The sequence below is a fragment of the Lycorma delicatula genome, chromosome 9 (genome assembly GCF_047948215.1).
Source record: "Lycorma delicatula isolate Av1 chromosome 9, ASM4794821v1, whole genome shotgun sequence".
NCBI lineage: Eukaryota > Metazoa > Arthropoda > Insecta > Hemiptera > Fulgoridae > Lycorma > Lycorma delicatula.
The window spans coordinates 86,715,351-86,732,165 of record NC_134463.1 but is presented as its reverse complement, the minus strand read 5'-3'; the positions used below and the strand labels follow the sequence as shown (position 1 = coordinate 86,732,165).

Below are 16,815 nucleotides of genomic sequence, written 5' to 3'. Positions count from 1 at the left end.
TTGTTATAGAGTACAAATTTTTATTATAAAATTGGGGTTTTTTTTTTATTCAGCTTAATGATCGTCTTAAATTTGGTATTAGATATTGTAATTAATTAAAAGTTATCATCTTTACTAGATGTATTTAGTCGCTTAATTATTTTTATCAATAAATGTTCCTGTAGTAGCTTATTATCTGAGGAATCTTTGTTTTTCTTTACATTATGTTATTAATAAGGTTTTAAATGTAATTAGCCCAACTTTTCAACACATACTTGTTGTCTATTCAGTTTCCATGCGTGCCTTACAAGCGATTAGTGACATGTACTCAACTTCCAAATCAGCTGATTTACACGTTCACCACTAGTCCAAACTGGTGTGTTAGAGTGACATTTACTCCAGATACCCTGTTGCCTGAGATTTAGTGTGTTATTTCTCAGATGACTCAACATAATACAACTGTGAGCTTCTGCTAGATTCCCAGACATATTGGAATTTCAGGCAATGAGCACACTGGGAGTGCGGCAAAGAGACTTGTTTTCAGCCTCCTTTCATTAACCGTGTGGTTTCTGATGATCTTGTCAGTTTATTGAGGAGAGAGGTCCATGATAAGTGGCAAAGTAAATAGGATGCTACCACCAACAATAAATTTCGTTCTGATAAAAACACTGTCGCCGTGGAACTCCTCATGCAGGAGTAACTTTCGATAGAAGGAATTTGCCGTTTGCGAATAGGGCACACCAAGCTCACTTATGAGAAAGACCGATACACCCGTTTGTGTTCGCTGGGACTGCCAGTTAACTAAGGATGTGTATACTACATCCTTGTGGATTGTGTTAGTTATCCGGGATTGGAAACTAGGGTGTACTTTACGAAATATGTTAGGAAACAATGAAACGAAGTTATCGAATGTTTTACGATTTCTTAGAGCCGTTCGTTTATATTCAAGTATTTGATTTTTATTATAGTGTTTCAGTTATGTATGGCGATGATAATTTTATTGTTTTAATATAGATTATTAATGTAATATTTCATTGTGGTTTTATTTCGCTTTTAGCATAGGCGCTTTCGATTTATGCTGTGTTTTTATATTACTGGGGTTTAGTTTTTAATTTCATTTTTAAAATTATATATTTACTGCATAAATATCGTGTCCGAGCCCTGAAGACACTTCGTTGTGAGCCCAGAAAAAAAAAATTATGATTGGGCGGTTATTTTAAATTACCATTATTTTCAAACTTACATTAGCAAACAAATCAATTTAGTAACCACAGATAATTCTTATTACTTAATAAATAGATCTGTAAATCCCCTTTTTTAGGGGAAAAAGATTTAACTGCTAAAACGGTAAGTAATTAAAGTTGTGAGCAATCCTGAAGCACAGATGTAAAATTCTACTACCCCCAGACTCCTGTTTTTTCATGACTATCTGTTTTAATGTACAAAGATCCCTTTCACAATGTAAAAACCAAAATTATGAATTTGTTAAAAATTCTGCATAATATTTACCACCGTTATAGCAGTTTTTCTTCCTCAGAAATGGAGTGATTTGCATTCAGCGAATATATGAGGAAAATGTAGACTAATAATTTTGTGTTTTTAATAATTTCTTATAGACTTTAATAAGTTTGTGTTTTTCATTTCTAGGTTTGTTCATGCTTAATAAATTAATAATGATAGCCAGATTTAATCATCTATGTAACTCGTTTCCACCTACATGCTCTTTGGCTGTCATTTATCCTCCTAATGATGCTGCCATCTAGCGTTCAGTTGTGTGAAGCCACGTCATTGTTGTGTACGTGAAGTTCGTGTAAATATATTACTTTTTTATTGCTATAATGAATATATTTCGGCTAGTTGGAGATTTATCTCATGTTCTAGCAATTTTAATTTTGTTAGTAAAAATATGGAGAACGAGGTCTTGTTCAGGTAATTAGTTATCATTTATTTACACGTACATAATGAGCCGGTTCATTTGCAACGTTGGCTGGTTTTTTAATTCGCTAAATTCCAGTCACATAAATAAAAATTATCATTTTCTTTTCCCAGTGTGTTAATTTTCTTACAGTGGGCTTTCTCGAGTACTTTAATTGTTGTTAAAGTTGATATCAAATTCAGTTTCGTGTCATGTTGCCTGGCCTAACCTTCTAACAAACAATAACATCCTCCGTATTTTTGTGATTATTGATATTTGTTTATTAATATAGATTTCAAGTATTGGAACTGTGTGAAAATGTAGTGATAAATTAGTAAAATTATATTTTTTATTGTACAGGATTGTTATTCAAGAAATAAATATTTCCTCTCCTTCCATCTTCTTTTTTGTGTTTTTGGGCCTATGGACAAGTTTAGTTTCAGATGTGATTTATTTTAAAATTTGTGGTAACTGAAATGAATGATGTATCTTGTTCAGAATATTAGTATTCATTCTATAGAAATTTAGTTAAACAGTTAACCGTAACAGCTGCATGAATTAATTTCTGATTATTTGTTTTAACTTAACAGTAATAACTAAAAGTATATTTTGTTGATTAGCTTTATATAATTTGTAGGAAATTATTTTGATTAATCTATTTTCTGTTCTCTTAATTTTTCTGCTTCAATGTTTATTTTATTAAATTTTTCAAAGATACTAGATTATCTGTTTCTGCACGAATTCTTTCTGCAGTGTAATTTTCTGTACATTTGATTTATTATATAGATAATTGCTTCTGGTTTGTTAGAGGAAGATGTCAGTTGGGGTAACATGTTTTTTTAATTTGGTGGCTATGTTAACATAAATTTTTTTTATTTTAGTACTGTGCATCAGTTAATGGGTGTTCGTGTAAGAATCCCTAGTATGTATGCATATTTGATTGAGTGGAGACTACACAAAACTAATTAAAGGTAATTCTAATCAAAATTACCCATGCCATAAACTTGCTCAAAGCTCCATGATGTAAATTTAAAACTTAATGAAATTGTATAGTAGGTTAATACACTTTTATGTTTATCAGTTTATGTTGTTATTGTATTCTAATTGTTAGACTTTCTTTTAAATAAAATACATTTAGTGTGTTAGTCCTAACAAGATGACACACTATTGCAATCAGTTTTGCCTTTTTGCACCACCTACTGCCTATTCCTTCTTCCTGATTATCAGTTTTCTGGTGTAAGCTTGATACTCTATGATGAAGATGTCTTCTAAGCTCTTAAAAAAAAAAGACTCATGACATTGAAGTGCAGATAAAACAGACATTGCTTTCTTTATAGAATACATTTTTAATTAATTTTTTTTTTTTTTAGTTTTACTTTGATTTTGGGGATATAGCTCAAAGAATTGGCTGGTTTTTTCAAGGTTTTTACTATAAAATTACACATGTATTTTGTTTAGCACATAATGTACTGCTATCGTTCATATGTTTGTGTTGATATTGCATTAATTAAGCCTAAAACAGGTTGTAATATAATGCAATTATTATTATCCTCCTTTATATAAGTGACTAGAGTTTGTTTCAATTTAATCATTTATTAAAAGGTAAAGTGGCTTCAAGATAATTATAATTATTTTTCTATGTATGTAGTATTATCTTTTAAAATGTAGAGTAAGATAAATGTTTTTTTGTTAGTTCTTTGCTATTCTAACATTGTTTGCAATTTTGTATTTTTGTAATCAGAACTTGGGACATAATAATTAAGCTTGCAAGAAAGGGCTACTGAAATATACAATAAATTACTGAAATATTTTTCTAAAAATCTTCCCATAAATTTATTTAAAATACTGTTAAAAGATGTTCATTTCAAAAACAGCATTACTCTGTCAATGAATTTAAAAAAAATTATAATTAAAAATTTTAGGAAAATCCAGAATTTTCTGTTTTGTTAAACCTGTACAGAAATGTGCTCAAATAATTTTCATTCAACACCTGAATTGTTAATTATATTGTTATTTTTTATGTATTTATGTCAGCACTGCTTCATGAATTTATATTTTTAATAATTAGTGTGTACTTTCGTTACATCTTATAACTGCATTTTGTTTGCTGCTCTGATCAAGTTTTTATCATGATTTCTCTTGATCCAGCTGGAATAATTCCAGTTTCTTTTTCTTTTGCACAGAGTAATTATGTACCCATTGTGATATAATCGTAATTTTTTAATTTTTAAAATCATACTTGTGATTAGGGTGTATGAGATTTTATTTATTAAATTTGTATTATTTCATTGATTTTAAGTAATAATTTAACCTTCCCTAAATTATCTTATCTTTCATTTTTATTATGTAAAACAGCACCATTAATTTTAACATGTACTGCAAAATCTATTTGCGTTACAGATTTTGGGATTATAGTGTGAAATGAATTATTAAGTGTTTTGCAAAATCATGTATGAAATCACATTTTAAAATCTTAGATTACTAGTAGAAAGTTTAAAACAGTAATGTAAATAAATTGCTTTATTTAATCCATGTAAAATTAAGTTAATAACATAATCATTAGTTTATAATATATATCTCTACTTTAATAATGTAAATATAAATATATATATATCTGATCTTTTTTGAAGAAAAAAAATTCAGTTTCATCAATGACTTTAAAGTGAGTTTATGATATTGTTCGCGGGTCAAGGATATTGAGAAAATTTTGCCCTCATTAGTTGCATCCTATCAATTTCAGAATAGCATTATTTTATAACTTTTCATTATTTTAATCAAAAGAATACTCATATAAAGTTTGGCAGGAACTTTGTCAAATGCTCCTTATAATGTTCAAATAAACAAGATAAATAAATATTAACTTAAAATACAAAAAAGGTTCACTGATAAATAATATTTGAAAATAAAATGTAATTAGATTAAATCTGTACTTAAAATAATTAAAAACATTAGTATAAATGATAAAATAATTAACAAATAAATAAAAAAATTATGAAAAAAATGACTAATTAAAAAAGTAAATATATTAAAAATGAGATATGTTGTAGATTCTTTCTCTCAACAGTCAATAAATAAGTAAAATTTTTGTTAGCACATATATGAAAAAAAAATTGTAAAATAATGTAATAAAAGTAAGTAAAATGCATATGCTAATGCAGTGGTTACACTAATGCATACACTAAGTTGCAGGGCCTTTTTTCAATTAAAATTTTTCCATGGCGCCGTACCCTACCCTAAGTAAATGTATGACTACTCGTAAGTAAGAGATAAAAATAAATAAAACTCATGTAACTTCATTATTTTTTTACTTTATTAACATTAAATTAATAATTATAGATGTCTTTGTTCAATTAATTATGAAGCCTTTACAATATTTCACACTGCTTGGTTGCACAGTTTGGAAATCGCTGCACTAATGTATATCATGATATAACCACACTAAATCAATGAAGTAGATAAAAAAAAGAATGAAATGGTTCTGTAAATAAAGAGTTTAGATCTTAAATTAGCAATTTAAATAAAAGAACATTTAAAATTAATATAACTGAAATACCCATATCACAGACATTAATAAATTTATCCATTGCATTGGTGCAGTGTTTGCATTGACTGCAATTGTATAGATTTTTTCTTTATTTCATACAGAGGAGCATCTTCAGTAATGATTTGTTAACGTTGCTTACATAATTTAAAAAAAGGTGACACAACAGAGTTGTAATATTTTCTTAGCATTGGTTATGTATTTTTTTATAGTGGAAAAATAATTTTTCCAAGAATTTTTTTTTTTACATTTACTTTCTTAAATAAAAGAAACTAGAAAATTCAATTACAAAACATATAACCATTAAAAAGTTGCCTAAGATTTTTTTTGGGGGTGAATTATGATTAAATTTTATTGTAATTAAATAAACCAAAAACGTTGTGGAAAATTCAATATTTTTAAACTTTGTTCAGCTCCCCCCACCTCCAACATCGCCCCCAAAGTATTTTTTTGGGGATTGTATGCACTGCTACTTTGCCTTGGAAAACATTAAAAAAATTTGGTTAAAAATTATACAATAAATAAAAAAATAGCTTTACTGATTTTCAGGGAAGGGAGCATGTATTCATGTACTGAGCTTAATATAAAGTGGGGTTATGTATGCAAAATTTTGAGAAAATACCTCAAAAAAACTATCTAACCCATCCTCTGCAGATATTGGCCCCAAAATTTACCAACAAATTGCCCCATATAAGAGTTTCTGTACAAAATTCATCAAAATCTGTTCATCCAGTCAAAAGTTATCAAGTTTTAAACATATCAACACATGTACATATGAACATTACCTTCCTTTTTTTTTGTTTTCTGGGGGTCCTGGGTTATGAAACGAAAAGGCCAAAATAGAAAAAACCCATACACCATTTTTTGACTGATTACCATACTTTCCTTTTTGCAGCATAGATCTAGAGCTATGATGTCAGGGAAGTAAAAATAAGTTCAGCTCTTAGCATTTTCTAGTTTGAAAGAGTTGTACAAAAAAAAGGTTATTTCTTGTATTTTTTTTACTGTAAAATACTTATTCTTGCTTTTGGGTATATATTCATACAATAGTTGCACTCCAAAAAAATAACATTTGTGTTTAAACCGTTTCTCTAAATAAAATCATACAAAAATTAGAAAAATTGATTAATCTACAGTGACTTATTCTGAGTAAACACTTATTGTTAAATTTTTGACCATTTTGGGCTAAATACTTAAGATATAAATTGTAGATAGCATTTTCTGGACATGTTTTTTATTATAACATTTACATAGCAATTTAAATTACTTTATGTGTAATGTTTAACCTACAATTGAATAATCCTAACCACCACCATTGATTAATTTTTTCCATTATTTATCTGCACATACCTGTTATTTATTTCCCATGATAACCATTTCTTTTTATTGTCTTCATAGTTTATTTAGCATACCAACAGTGCATTGGCTGTAGTGAAGGCAATAATACATTTATGAAACTGAAAACTAGACCAGTAATCGCAAGATTTCTAAAGTAATTGAACCCTCACTCAACATAGTGTATAATTAAGAATAGACAAAAATGTTGTGTTTTAGGTTTTTATTGTATATGTAATAAAATTGTTTTACATAATAAGTATACTTATAGACTCCACATAAAAAAAAACAAAAAAACAGTTGATATGAGAAATTAGGTATCCCATATAGAATATTCGGTGTTTGGGGTTACCATCAAAATTAAAAATAAACTATAAATTAAGTAATTAATTTGTGCCGTCAGCATACTTTACATTGGTCAATATATTTCTGTTTTCTTATTTTATGATAATTTCCTTCAATTATTGCATTTTATTAATCAAATAATAATTTCTCTTTATTATGTACTTCAAATAACCAGAAGAATAATTTTGCACTAAGTTTAGTTTTGTTCCTATATTTTGAGATTTCTTTGGGGAGAAAGTTATACATTTTTAATACAGAAAAGGTGTAGAAATGTTTATATAATTCAAGTCTTGTTTTAGGCAATATGATGTCTTTTGTGGCTGATTTTCTTTATTTTCTGCATTGTTAACTCCACTGTTCATGCTTCTACAACAGAGAATCCTTAAAACTTTTGTAAACATTATAAATATGTAAGTGGAAAAATATTAAGTTTCTTAAAAAAAGGGAAAAGATTTTGCCGATAATTTTTTATTCAAAATTAATGTAATTAACTATATGGACATGTACTGCTTTATACAATATAATGCACTATTTAACTGGGTTTTTAACAATTTGAAAAATGATAAAAAGACTCTGTTCCAATAGATTAATTGCATGCATTTGTCTATACAACAATATGAAATTAAGATAACTGCTAATCAAATTTCAACTAATACTAGGAAATTAAAATAAAAACAAGATTACTTTCCAATTCTTAACCATTCTGGATACAAGCAGTCAGGTCAAGGAGTTTGAGTATGGGAGGTTTTACTGTAATTTAAAAGAAAGCATCATCTTTCAGTGGTGTATACTATAGTATGGTTGCTAATTTATCCACAACAATTGTATTTTTTTTTGCAGTAACAATATCATTTATATTGATAAGATTTTTAAATAGTAGCTGCTATTTAGATTACCTTAATATTTTTTAACATATTTATGTTAAAAATATGTTGTACTTATTATTACATAGTTGCATTATTATTATTTGATAAAAATATCTTTCTACATATTACGGAATGTAACTAGTTATTTTTTATTTTGTACTTCGTAATGCTGTTCTGTACAGGTAAATGCTGTAATAGAATTTTTTTGTTAACCGTAAAACAGTTACCTAATATTCTTGATATGAACAGTTTGTTGTAACTTCATGTATAACTTGTTTAATTATTTTATTATTTGAATGAAGTTTTTATTATTATAGTACTAATTCCAAATTGGTTGACATGTAGCGACAAGTAGGCTTGTTACAGCTACTTAACGGTTGTTAAGTAGGGTTGTTACTTAGATTAACTGTTGTTTTATGTCATAATTTTTTTCCAGGGATCAGTATTTGTTTTTAGTTTTATGCCTTGATTACACTTTTATTATAAGTAGAATTACGGCATCAATTTTGTTGAGCAATAGCAGATTAAACACAATCCATGTTACAGTATCCAATTTTCTTATTGCCTTGCACACGGCACAGCCGCGTTCTCTTTTCAGAAACACATAGCTTAGATAATAATTACATGTCTTCAGGTTACATAATTATTTACTGTATACATTGATTATTCTAAAACATTTCAGATGTTCTGTAATTGAAAGTTTTGAAGAGTTTCAATTACTGATTGATTGAAACATATTGATTGGGAACACTCGTTGTAAGCCTTTATAGGTCATCATTGCTTGTAAAATGCCTGCCTCCCTTCAGTTTGTTTTTCATCTGCGTGAAGTTGCTTGGAGCAAGGTCACCACTATAAGGAGGTTGCTCTAATAATTTTATTGTAGGTCTGGCCAAGTATTCAGAATAAACTTTGGAGCTGATACACTGGACCGTTATGATTATAAAGAAACTGTGTTCATTCAGAATCGCCAGGTTGTTAAAGCCCCAGCTTCGTGAGAGCCTTGACAAATTTAGGCAGGCATTTCTTGGTATAGCACTTACCTGTATTTTTGTTGAGTTTCCGACTTAACTTGCTCTAAAACGCCTCTCGCACAAAAAAAATACAGCCACCATTCACTTCTTCACTGATCTAGATTCTTAAATAGACACTGGGATCTCCTTATCTTCGAACACCCACACTTTTTTGTAAGCCTTTATTAGGAAGTCATAATAGTACAGTCAAGTTTCATCAACCTGTTACAATACTGTTCACATTGGTAGATCTCCCATTTTCAAACTTATTAAGCAGAATTGCTGATGATGCATTAATGCCTAAAGACACCTCTATTTGGTGGGTAGGTCACACATCTATCTCAAGCATTTTTTTTACTGCAGCAATGTTTTTCTCAGAAATGTTATAGAAGACATTTGGCCTGACTTCAGAGCATGCTGAAGGCCAAAATTTCCTCTCTGAAACTCTCAGTACCATCTAAATATTGTTACACGAGGAGAATCCTGTGTCAGCACAGGAGTCATCCTCTAAACAATCAGTGTTTAGATCCAATGCTTAATCCACAAACAAAAATTGTGGTGCAGAATTGCCCAGTATTCAGTTTTCGACCACGACAACATGATTATCTTTTTCACTAACACTTAAAAAGCAAATGACACTGAGACAGTGAATAGAGTGGTTACTGTGCAAGTTGGGACCTGTGTAAACACGCACTAACATGTCTATGATGATCTGTTCCATTGTAACTTTCTTAGCACCATTTGTATATTATTGTGCATTGTTATTTATTTATACAGCAACAAGAGGCTGAACAGTTAAATGATAATGAATTTTATAGACTGTGAAAAATGTCTTGACTGATCAGGACTTGAACCCAGTCTCACTGATTGAAAAGTGAATCTTCTGCGGTTAGGTTTCTAGCTTAGTTCCTGAGGGCGACGTGGTAGCTTTAGGTGTCAGTTGTCTTCTTCGGAAGGCATAAATCTAAAATCTACTGTCGGGGTGAATTTACTGGTGTAGATGTCCCTCGGGGCATCTGCATTGGTGGCATCTCACGAGGCCTGAACTGAACGCTGTGGAATGTGATCAGTTTGAGGGCGAGAAGATGTCCTCCGTTAAAGCCACTACTGGCTAGGAACGGAGGGGTTGGTGTAGCGACCTGACCTGCTACGAGGCAGGATCTTCTCCCCTCGGGGGGGAAATCGAGATAATTGAAAAGTGGGGGTGCTACTCTCTGCAAGATTGCCACTTTACATATGTAAAGTATGTCAGATTATTTGGAAGGGAAGCCAACATTAGTTGCTCAAAAAATTAATGTGCCACAAATTTTAAACGTTAGGAAATTTTATTAGATGGACTATAAGTTATCTTTGTTAAAATGACTGTTATAATTATAAATTTAGTTTTTTTTTTTGCAAAAAAAGTAAATTTTTCTTTTATGTAAGTTCAGTATGTATCTATATATTTTATTAACAAAATCTATTTACATTAGAATTCCCAAATAGAAAATTTTAGATCAGAAAGAGGAATTAAATTCATTTTTTTTTTTCAGTATATAATTTTATAAAATTTTCCCCTTTTAATTATCTTTTGTGTTGGATTTGTTATTTTATGAAAGGATGTGTTTTTAATTTCTCTTAGTGTTATATAATCAGTAGGAAGTTTATAAAATTTTTATGCTCTGTTAGTTACGTTGATTGCAACAATGTGTTGCCGTAGCTAATCATGTTGTCATTCATTAACTGGTTTTTGAATCTCTGTACTGTGGCGTAATCCATTGATTGGTCAATGGCTGGCATTATCCCCAATCATCCGAGATCCTGTATGACCCAGGCTCAACTCAAATTTTATTTCATTTTTATTTAAATTTACTACCTCAAAGCAGGTAGTAGAGAACAGCTGTAATTCATCTGTTAGACTTTCAGACTATTGCTGTTCAGCAGTTGTGTTAGCCTATTACTAAGGCAGTGTTGTTTAATGAAACCCAACAGATAAATTACATTGTAATATGACAGTATAACATCAGTCCTGGCTAATCCTTTTACTTAGTGATGTATTAGGTTAAGTTGAATGAATGGATGTAAGCTTTACTGACATGAACAAAGTTGTTGTTGGTTCAACTGTTATTAGGTTTACAGCCTTTTTGATGCAGAATAATCACAATGTTTGCATGTTTAATATCATTGTACCCATACTTTGTGTTGAATTTTTTTTTGCAACAATGATATTCATAAAAATTGATATTTATCTCCACCTTCAAAATCTACCTCGTAAAAAACCTGGCAAAATTACATGCATTCTTACCTAAAGCAAGGCAATAAAAATGATTTTATTAACGATTCTACTCTATGCTAAGGTATTTTTCCAAAATGTAGTTAGAATAAAAATATATTAACATTTTATACAGCTAACTACTTTTTAAAATAGTTAAAAATTCACTGGTCTATCCTCTAGTAAGTAAGAGAATATTTTCCATCTTGGGAAAAAATTATTCATGAAATTAAATTATTTTTTGTGTGATAAAATTAATTTTCAACTTTTTTATTTTCTTTTGTAGTCAATGCTGCATAATTTCAGAGAGATTTTTCTGAATTGTTAATTAAAATTTTTATATTATAGATTATGTTGTTTTTAATTTCATCAAGGTTTAATGCAAGTAGAAGTTGCAACAGTTAAAAGAATAACGTATTTATTTTTTGTATTACAGATGTAATTATTATCGTGTTCAAATGCTTCCAGTCTTATCTTGAAAAGGGCATATGTAATTTCATGAAAAATTATGCGGATGTAAAAGTAATTTTTCATAAACTTGTAAAATATATTTTTTTTTTTTTTGTCTTCAGTCATTTGACTGGTTTGATGCAGCTCTCCAAGATTCCCTATCTAGTGCTAGTCGTTTCATTTCAGTATACCCTCTACATCCTACATCCCCAACAATTTGTTTTACATACTCCAAACATGGCCTGCCTACACAATTTTTCCCTTCTACCTGTCCTTCCAATATTAAAGCGACTATTCCAGGATGCCTTAGTATGTGGCCTATAAGTCTGTCTCTTCTTTTAACTATATTTTTCCAAATGCTTCTTTCTTCATCTATTTGCCGCAATACCTCTTCATTTGTCACTTTATCCACCCATCTGATTTTTAACATTCTCCTATAGCACCACATTTCAAAAGCTTCTAATCTTTTCTTCTCAGATACTCCGATTGTCCAAGTTTCACTTCCATATAAAGCGACACTCCAAACATACACTTTCAAAAATCTTTTCCTGACATTTAAATTAATTTTTGATGTAAACAAATTATATTTCTTACTGAAGGCTCGTTTAGCTTGTGCTATTCGGCATTTTATATCGCTCCTGCTTCGTCCATCTTTAGTAATTTTACTTCCCAAATAACAAAATTCTTCTACCTCCATAATCTTTTCTCCTCCTATTTTCACATTCAGCGGTCCATCTTTGTTATTTCTACTACATTTCATTACTTTTGTTTTGTTCTTGTTTATTTTCATGCGATAGTTCTTGCGTAGGACTTCATCTATGCCGTTCATTGTTTTTTCTAAATCCTTTTTACTCTCGGCTAGAATTACTATATCATCAGCAAATCGTAGCATCTTTATCTTTTCACCTTGTACTGTTACTCCGAATCTAAATTGTTCTTTAACATCATTAACTGCTAGTTCCATGTAAAGATTAAAAAGTAACGGAGATAGGGAACATCCTTGTCGGACTCCCTTTCTTATTAGGGCTTCTTTCTTATGTTCTTCAATTGTTATTGTTGCTGTTTGGTTCCTGTACATGTTAGCAATTGTTCTTCTATCTCTGTATTTGAACCCTAATTTTTTTAAAATGCTGAACATTTTATTCCAGTCTACGTTATCGAAAGCCTTTTCTAGGTCTATAAACGCCAAGTATGTTGGTTTGTTTTTCTTTAATCTTCCTTCTACTATTAATCTGAGGCCTAAAATTGCTTCCCTTGTCCCTATACCTTTCCTGAAACCAAATTGGTGTTCTCCTAACACTTCTTCCACTCTCCTCTCAATTCTTCTGTATAAAATTCTAGTTAAGATTTTTGATGCATGACTAGTTAAACTAATTGTTCTGTATTCTTCACATTTATCTGCCCCTGCTTTCTTTGGTATCATAACTATAACACTTTTTTTGAAGTCTGATGGAAATTCCCCATTTTCATAAATATTACACACCAGTTTGTATAATCTATCAATTGCTTCCTCACCTGCACTGCGCAGTAATTCTACAGGTATTCCGTCTATTCCAGGAGCCTTTCTGCCATTTAAATCTTTTAATGCTCTCTTAAATTCAGATCTCAGTATTGTTTCTCCCATTTCATCCTCCTCAACTTCCTCTTCTTCCTCTATAACACCATTTTCTAATTCATTTCCTCCGTATAACTCTTCAATATATTCCACCCATCTATCGACTTTACCTTTCATAATATATATTGGTGTACCATCTTTGTTTAACACATTATTAGATTTTAATTTATGTACCCCAAAATTTTCCTTAACTTTCCTGTATGCTCCGTCTATTTTACCAATGTTCATTTCTCTTTCCACTTCTGAACACTTTTCTTTAATCCACTCTTCTTTCACCAGTTTGCACTTCCTGTTTATAGCATTTCTTAATTTCCGATAGTTCCTTTTACTTTCTTCATCACTAGCATTCTTATATTTTCTACGTTCATCCATCAGCTGCAATATATCGTCTGAAACCCAAGGTTTTCTACCGGTTCTCTTTATTCCGCCTAAGTTTGCTTCTGCTGATTTAAGAATTTCCTTTTTAACATTCTCCCATTCTTCTTCTACATTTTCTACCTTATCTTTTTTACTCAGACCTCTTGCGATGTCCTCCTCAAAAATCTTCTTTACCTCCTCTTCCTCAAGCTTCTTTAAATTCCACCGATTCATCTGACACCTTTTCTTCAGGTTTTTAAACCCCAATCTACATTTCATTATCACCAAATTATGGTCGCTATCAATGTCTGCTCCAGGGTAAGTTTTGCAGTCAACGAGTTGATTTCTAAATCTTTGCTTAACCATGATATAATCTATCTGATACCTTCCAGTATCGCCTGGCTTTTTCCAAGTGTATATTCTTCTATTATGATTTTTAAATTGGGTGTTGGCAATTACTAAATTATACTTCGTGCAAAATTCTATAAGTCGGTCCCCTCTTTCATTCCTTTTGCCCAGCCCGTATTCACCCACTATATTTCCTTCCTTGCCTTTTCCAATGCTTGCATTCCAATCTCCAACTATTATTAAATTTTCATCTCCTTTTACGTGTTTAATTGCTTCATCAATCTCTTCGTATACACACTCTACCTCATCATCATCATGGGCGCTTGTAGGCATATAGACGTTAACAACCGTTGTCGGTTTAGGTTTTGATTTTATCCTTATTACAATGATTCTATCGCTATGCGTTTTGAGTAAAATATATAAATGTTATTATTTGTAACATATACCGGTATACAGCAGCGATAATTTATTTTAATTTTTCAAATAAAGCTATAAAATTTGTTTCTTTTCGATTAAATGTAGTCATTCACATATTACTATACTGCACATACTAATCTACATCATCATACATATCATTAGCAGTTTCATTGTAAAACAATCAACACAAATAGGGATATTGTGATTGTTGTTCAGTATGAATAATTAAGAAAAACATATTAAGTTTTTATTCAAATTTAATTCTATTTCACCATCCTTAGTTCCTTGGTTTAGAAAACTGAAACTTAAATGACACTTAAAAAATCTGATGTGGATACACATGACTTCCTTGTACACCTATTAAATTATATGTACACACTTTTCGCTGCACTTCATTTAAACGTATTTCATTTGAAAGTGAGGTACGGTTCTCCAGTTCTTTAATAAAGTGGACAGTTATACAATTGCTGAAATATTAGGTTTTATTAACATCAAATATTTATACAATTATTAATTCACCAATCTTACATGAAATATTAGGCTAGAGTAAAAGCCCCATTTAATATCATATTACTAGATCAGTATTATTCGGATCTTCGTGAGTTGCTGATTAACAAAAGTTTCAGGTTTCTAGTATGCCGTATAAATAAAAGTAAATAATAGTTAAACTATTCCGTTTTGTGAAATCCTGTATGCTCGTTACAAATGTTAATTTCGACCTTACATTGTAAAATATTCAGTTTTTATTATTAAATTATTTGGTGAATAATCAAAAATGAAAAAGAAACAATCATACAGGAAAAAGAAAGATAAAATAGGATACATCTAAAAAAAAGCGACAAGAAGATGAATATGAAGGGAAAGAAAATGTTAACAACTAGGGAAGAATAAAATAATTAAGAGAAGATGATAAGTATAAACAGGAAGAAAATGTTGCAAAGAAAGAATAAAATCATTAAGAGATGATAAATAAAAAGAGGAAGAAAATGTTAACAAACCAAAAAAAAAATAAAACAGGAAGAAAATGTGCAAATAAAAAGATTAAGAGAAGATGATAAATATAAAGAGGAAAAAATCGTTAAGACCAAGGAAAGGATAAAAAGATTAAGAGAGGATGATGATGTAAAGAGAGAAAATTTGAAAACTAGAGAACATATACACAAATTATGATCAGAAGAATTATATCAAACCAAAGAGCGATTAAATGGTTGGCAACAAAAAAACGAAATGATGATCAACTCCGACTTAGGGAGAATGTTGTCTGATAATATAGAGATCTGATATTGTCTGACAATTTATAAAAGATCGGGCTCATGTGCCTCAGTGTATATGTTGTTCTTGTGAGGGTCTATTTCTCAGTCACTCTGTAGTTAACTTTAATGTAGATACAAAAATTCCAGAATAATTAAATAAAATTAAACAGAAATTAACTAGAAAATCCAAAAATAATAAGATTCTAAATTATAATTTTCAATTAATATTAAATAATCAGATGTTTCACCAAATCTATTACATATACACATACATAATGCCTATTAAATTAAATATACACATTTTTAAAAGTACATAAAATTTTATATCACTAATAACTTGTGATTTTTTCTTTTTTTTTTTTTTTGTTGAATAATAATTTATTGTAATTTTTTTTACAATCATGGATTAATAATCTATATAAATAAAAATGTAAATGTTCGTTTATCCAAAACCTTAAATCTCCGAAAGTTCTTCACAGATTACTTTGAAATTTTGACACAATGTTGCATTTGAATACGTGCGTGTTTTTATATACCTAAAATGTCATCTCTGACAGGCAAAAACATATTTTTTTTGTTTTTTTTTTAAAAGTGCTATCTATTGGACGTAATAGCAACAACACGCTATACTAAATATTTTAAGATTCCATTTTAATGTTTCCAATATGTATGTCCCCTGTAGACTAAAAAACTACTGGACCAATTTACGACCATGGGAAAAGGGAAATAGGAAAAAAATGAAGAAGGGGAAAAGGAAATGGAAAGGTTAAATTCTGTGAAGTTACATAATGTTTTATCAAACTTTCAATTGTGTTAATTTAATATATATATATAAATACATAAATACTCAAATCTATCAATAGCTAAGCATTGCTGGGTCTGCTAGTTATTATTAAATCAATATATTTAAATTAAAAAAAAAAAAGTTAAAAAAAGTCTGATTGGAACCAATAGCCTCTTCTCAAATATATCCAAATATTTCATTAATTAAAATTTCATTTGGCTATAACTCTGGAACCAATAAAAATAACCACCACTTACAATATATCATTGAAAAGCTCTCAATAAGCGCTTATTACTGCAGTTAAGAAAAATTACAAAATCCAATTTTTTTTGTTGTATTTTGGTCTTTT

General features: G+C 29.7%; 1 protein-coding gene across 3 annotated transcripts in view; it reads left to right on the top strand.

Annotated features, from left to right (window-relative positions):
• Window positions 1-1,727: 1,727 nt before the first annotated feature.
• The window catches only part of KdelR (ER lumen protein-retaining receptor), a 90,429-nt gene continuing 75,341 nt past the window's right edge, over window positions 1,728-16,815 (top strand). Inside the window, exon 1 of one of the 3 annotated variants that reach the window (XM_075374829.1) lies at window positions 1,728-1,908. In XM_075374829.1, coding sequence (XP_075230944.1) covers window positions 1,818-1,908 — 91 coding nt within the window. In that variant the 5' untranslated portion in view covers window positions 1,728-1,817. The remainder of the gene's footprint in view (window positions 1,909-16,815) is intronic. The other 2 variants (XM_075374831.1, XM_075374830.1) reach the window with 2 other exon arrangements.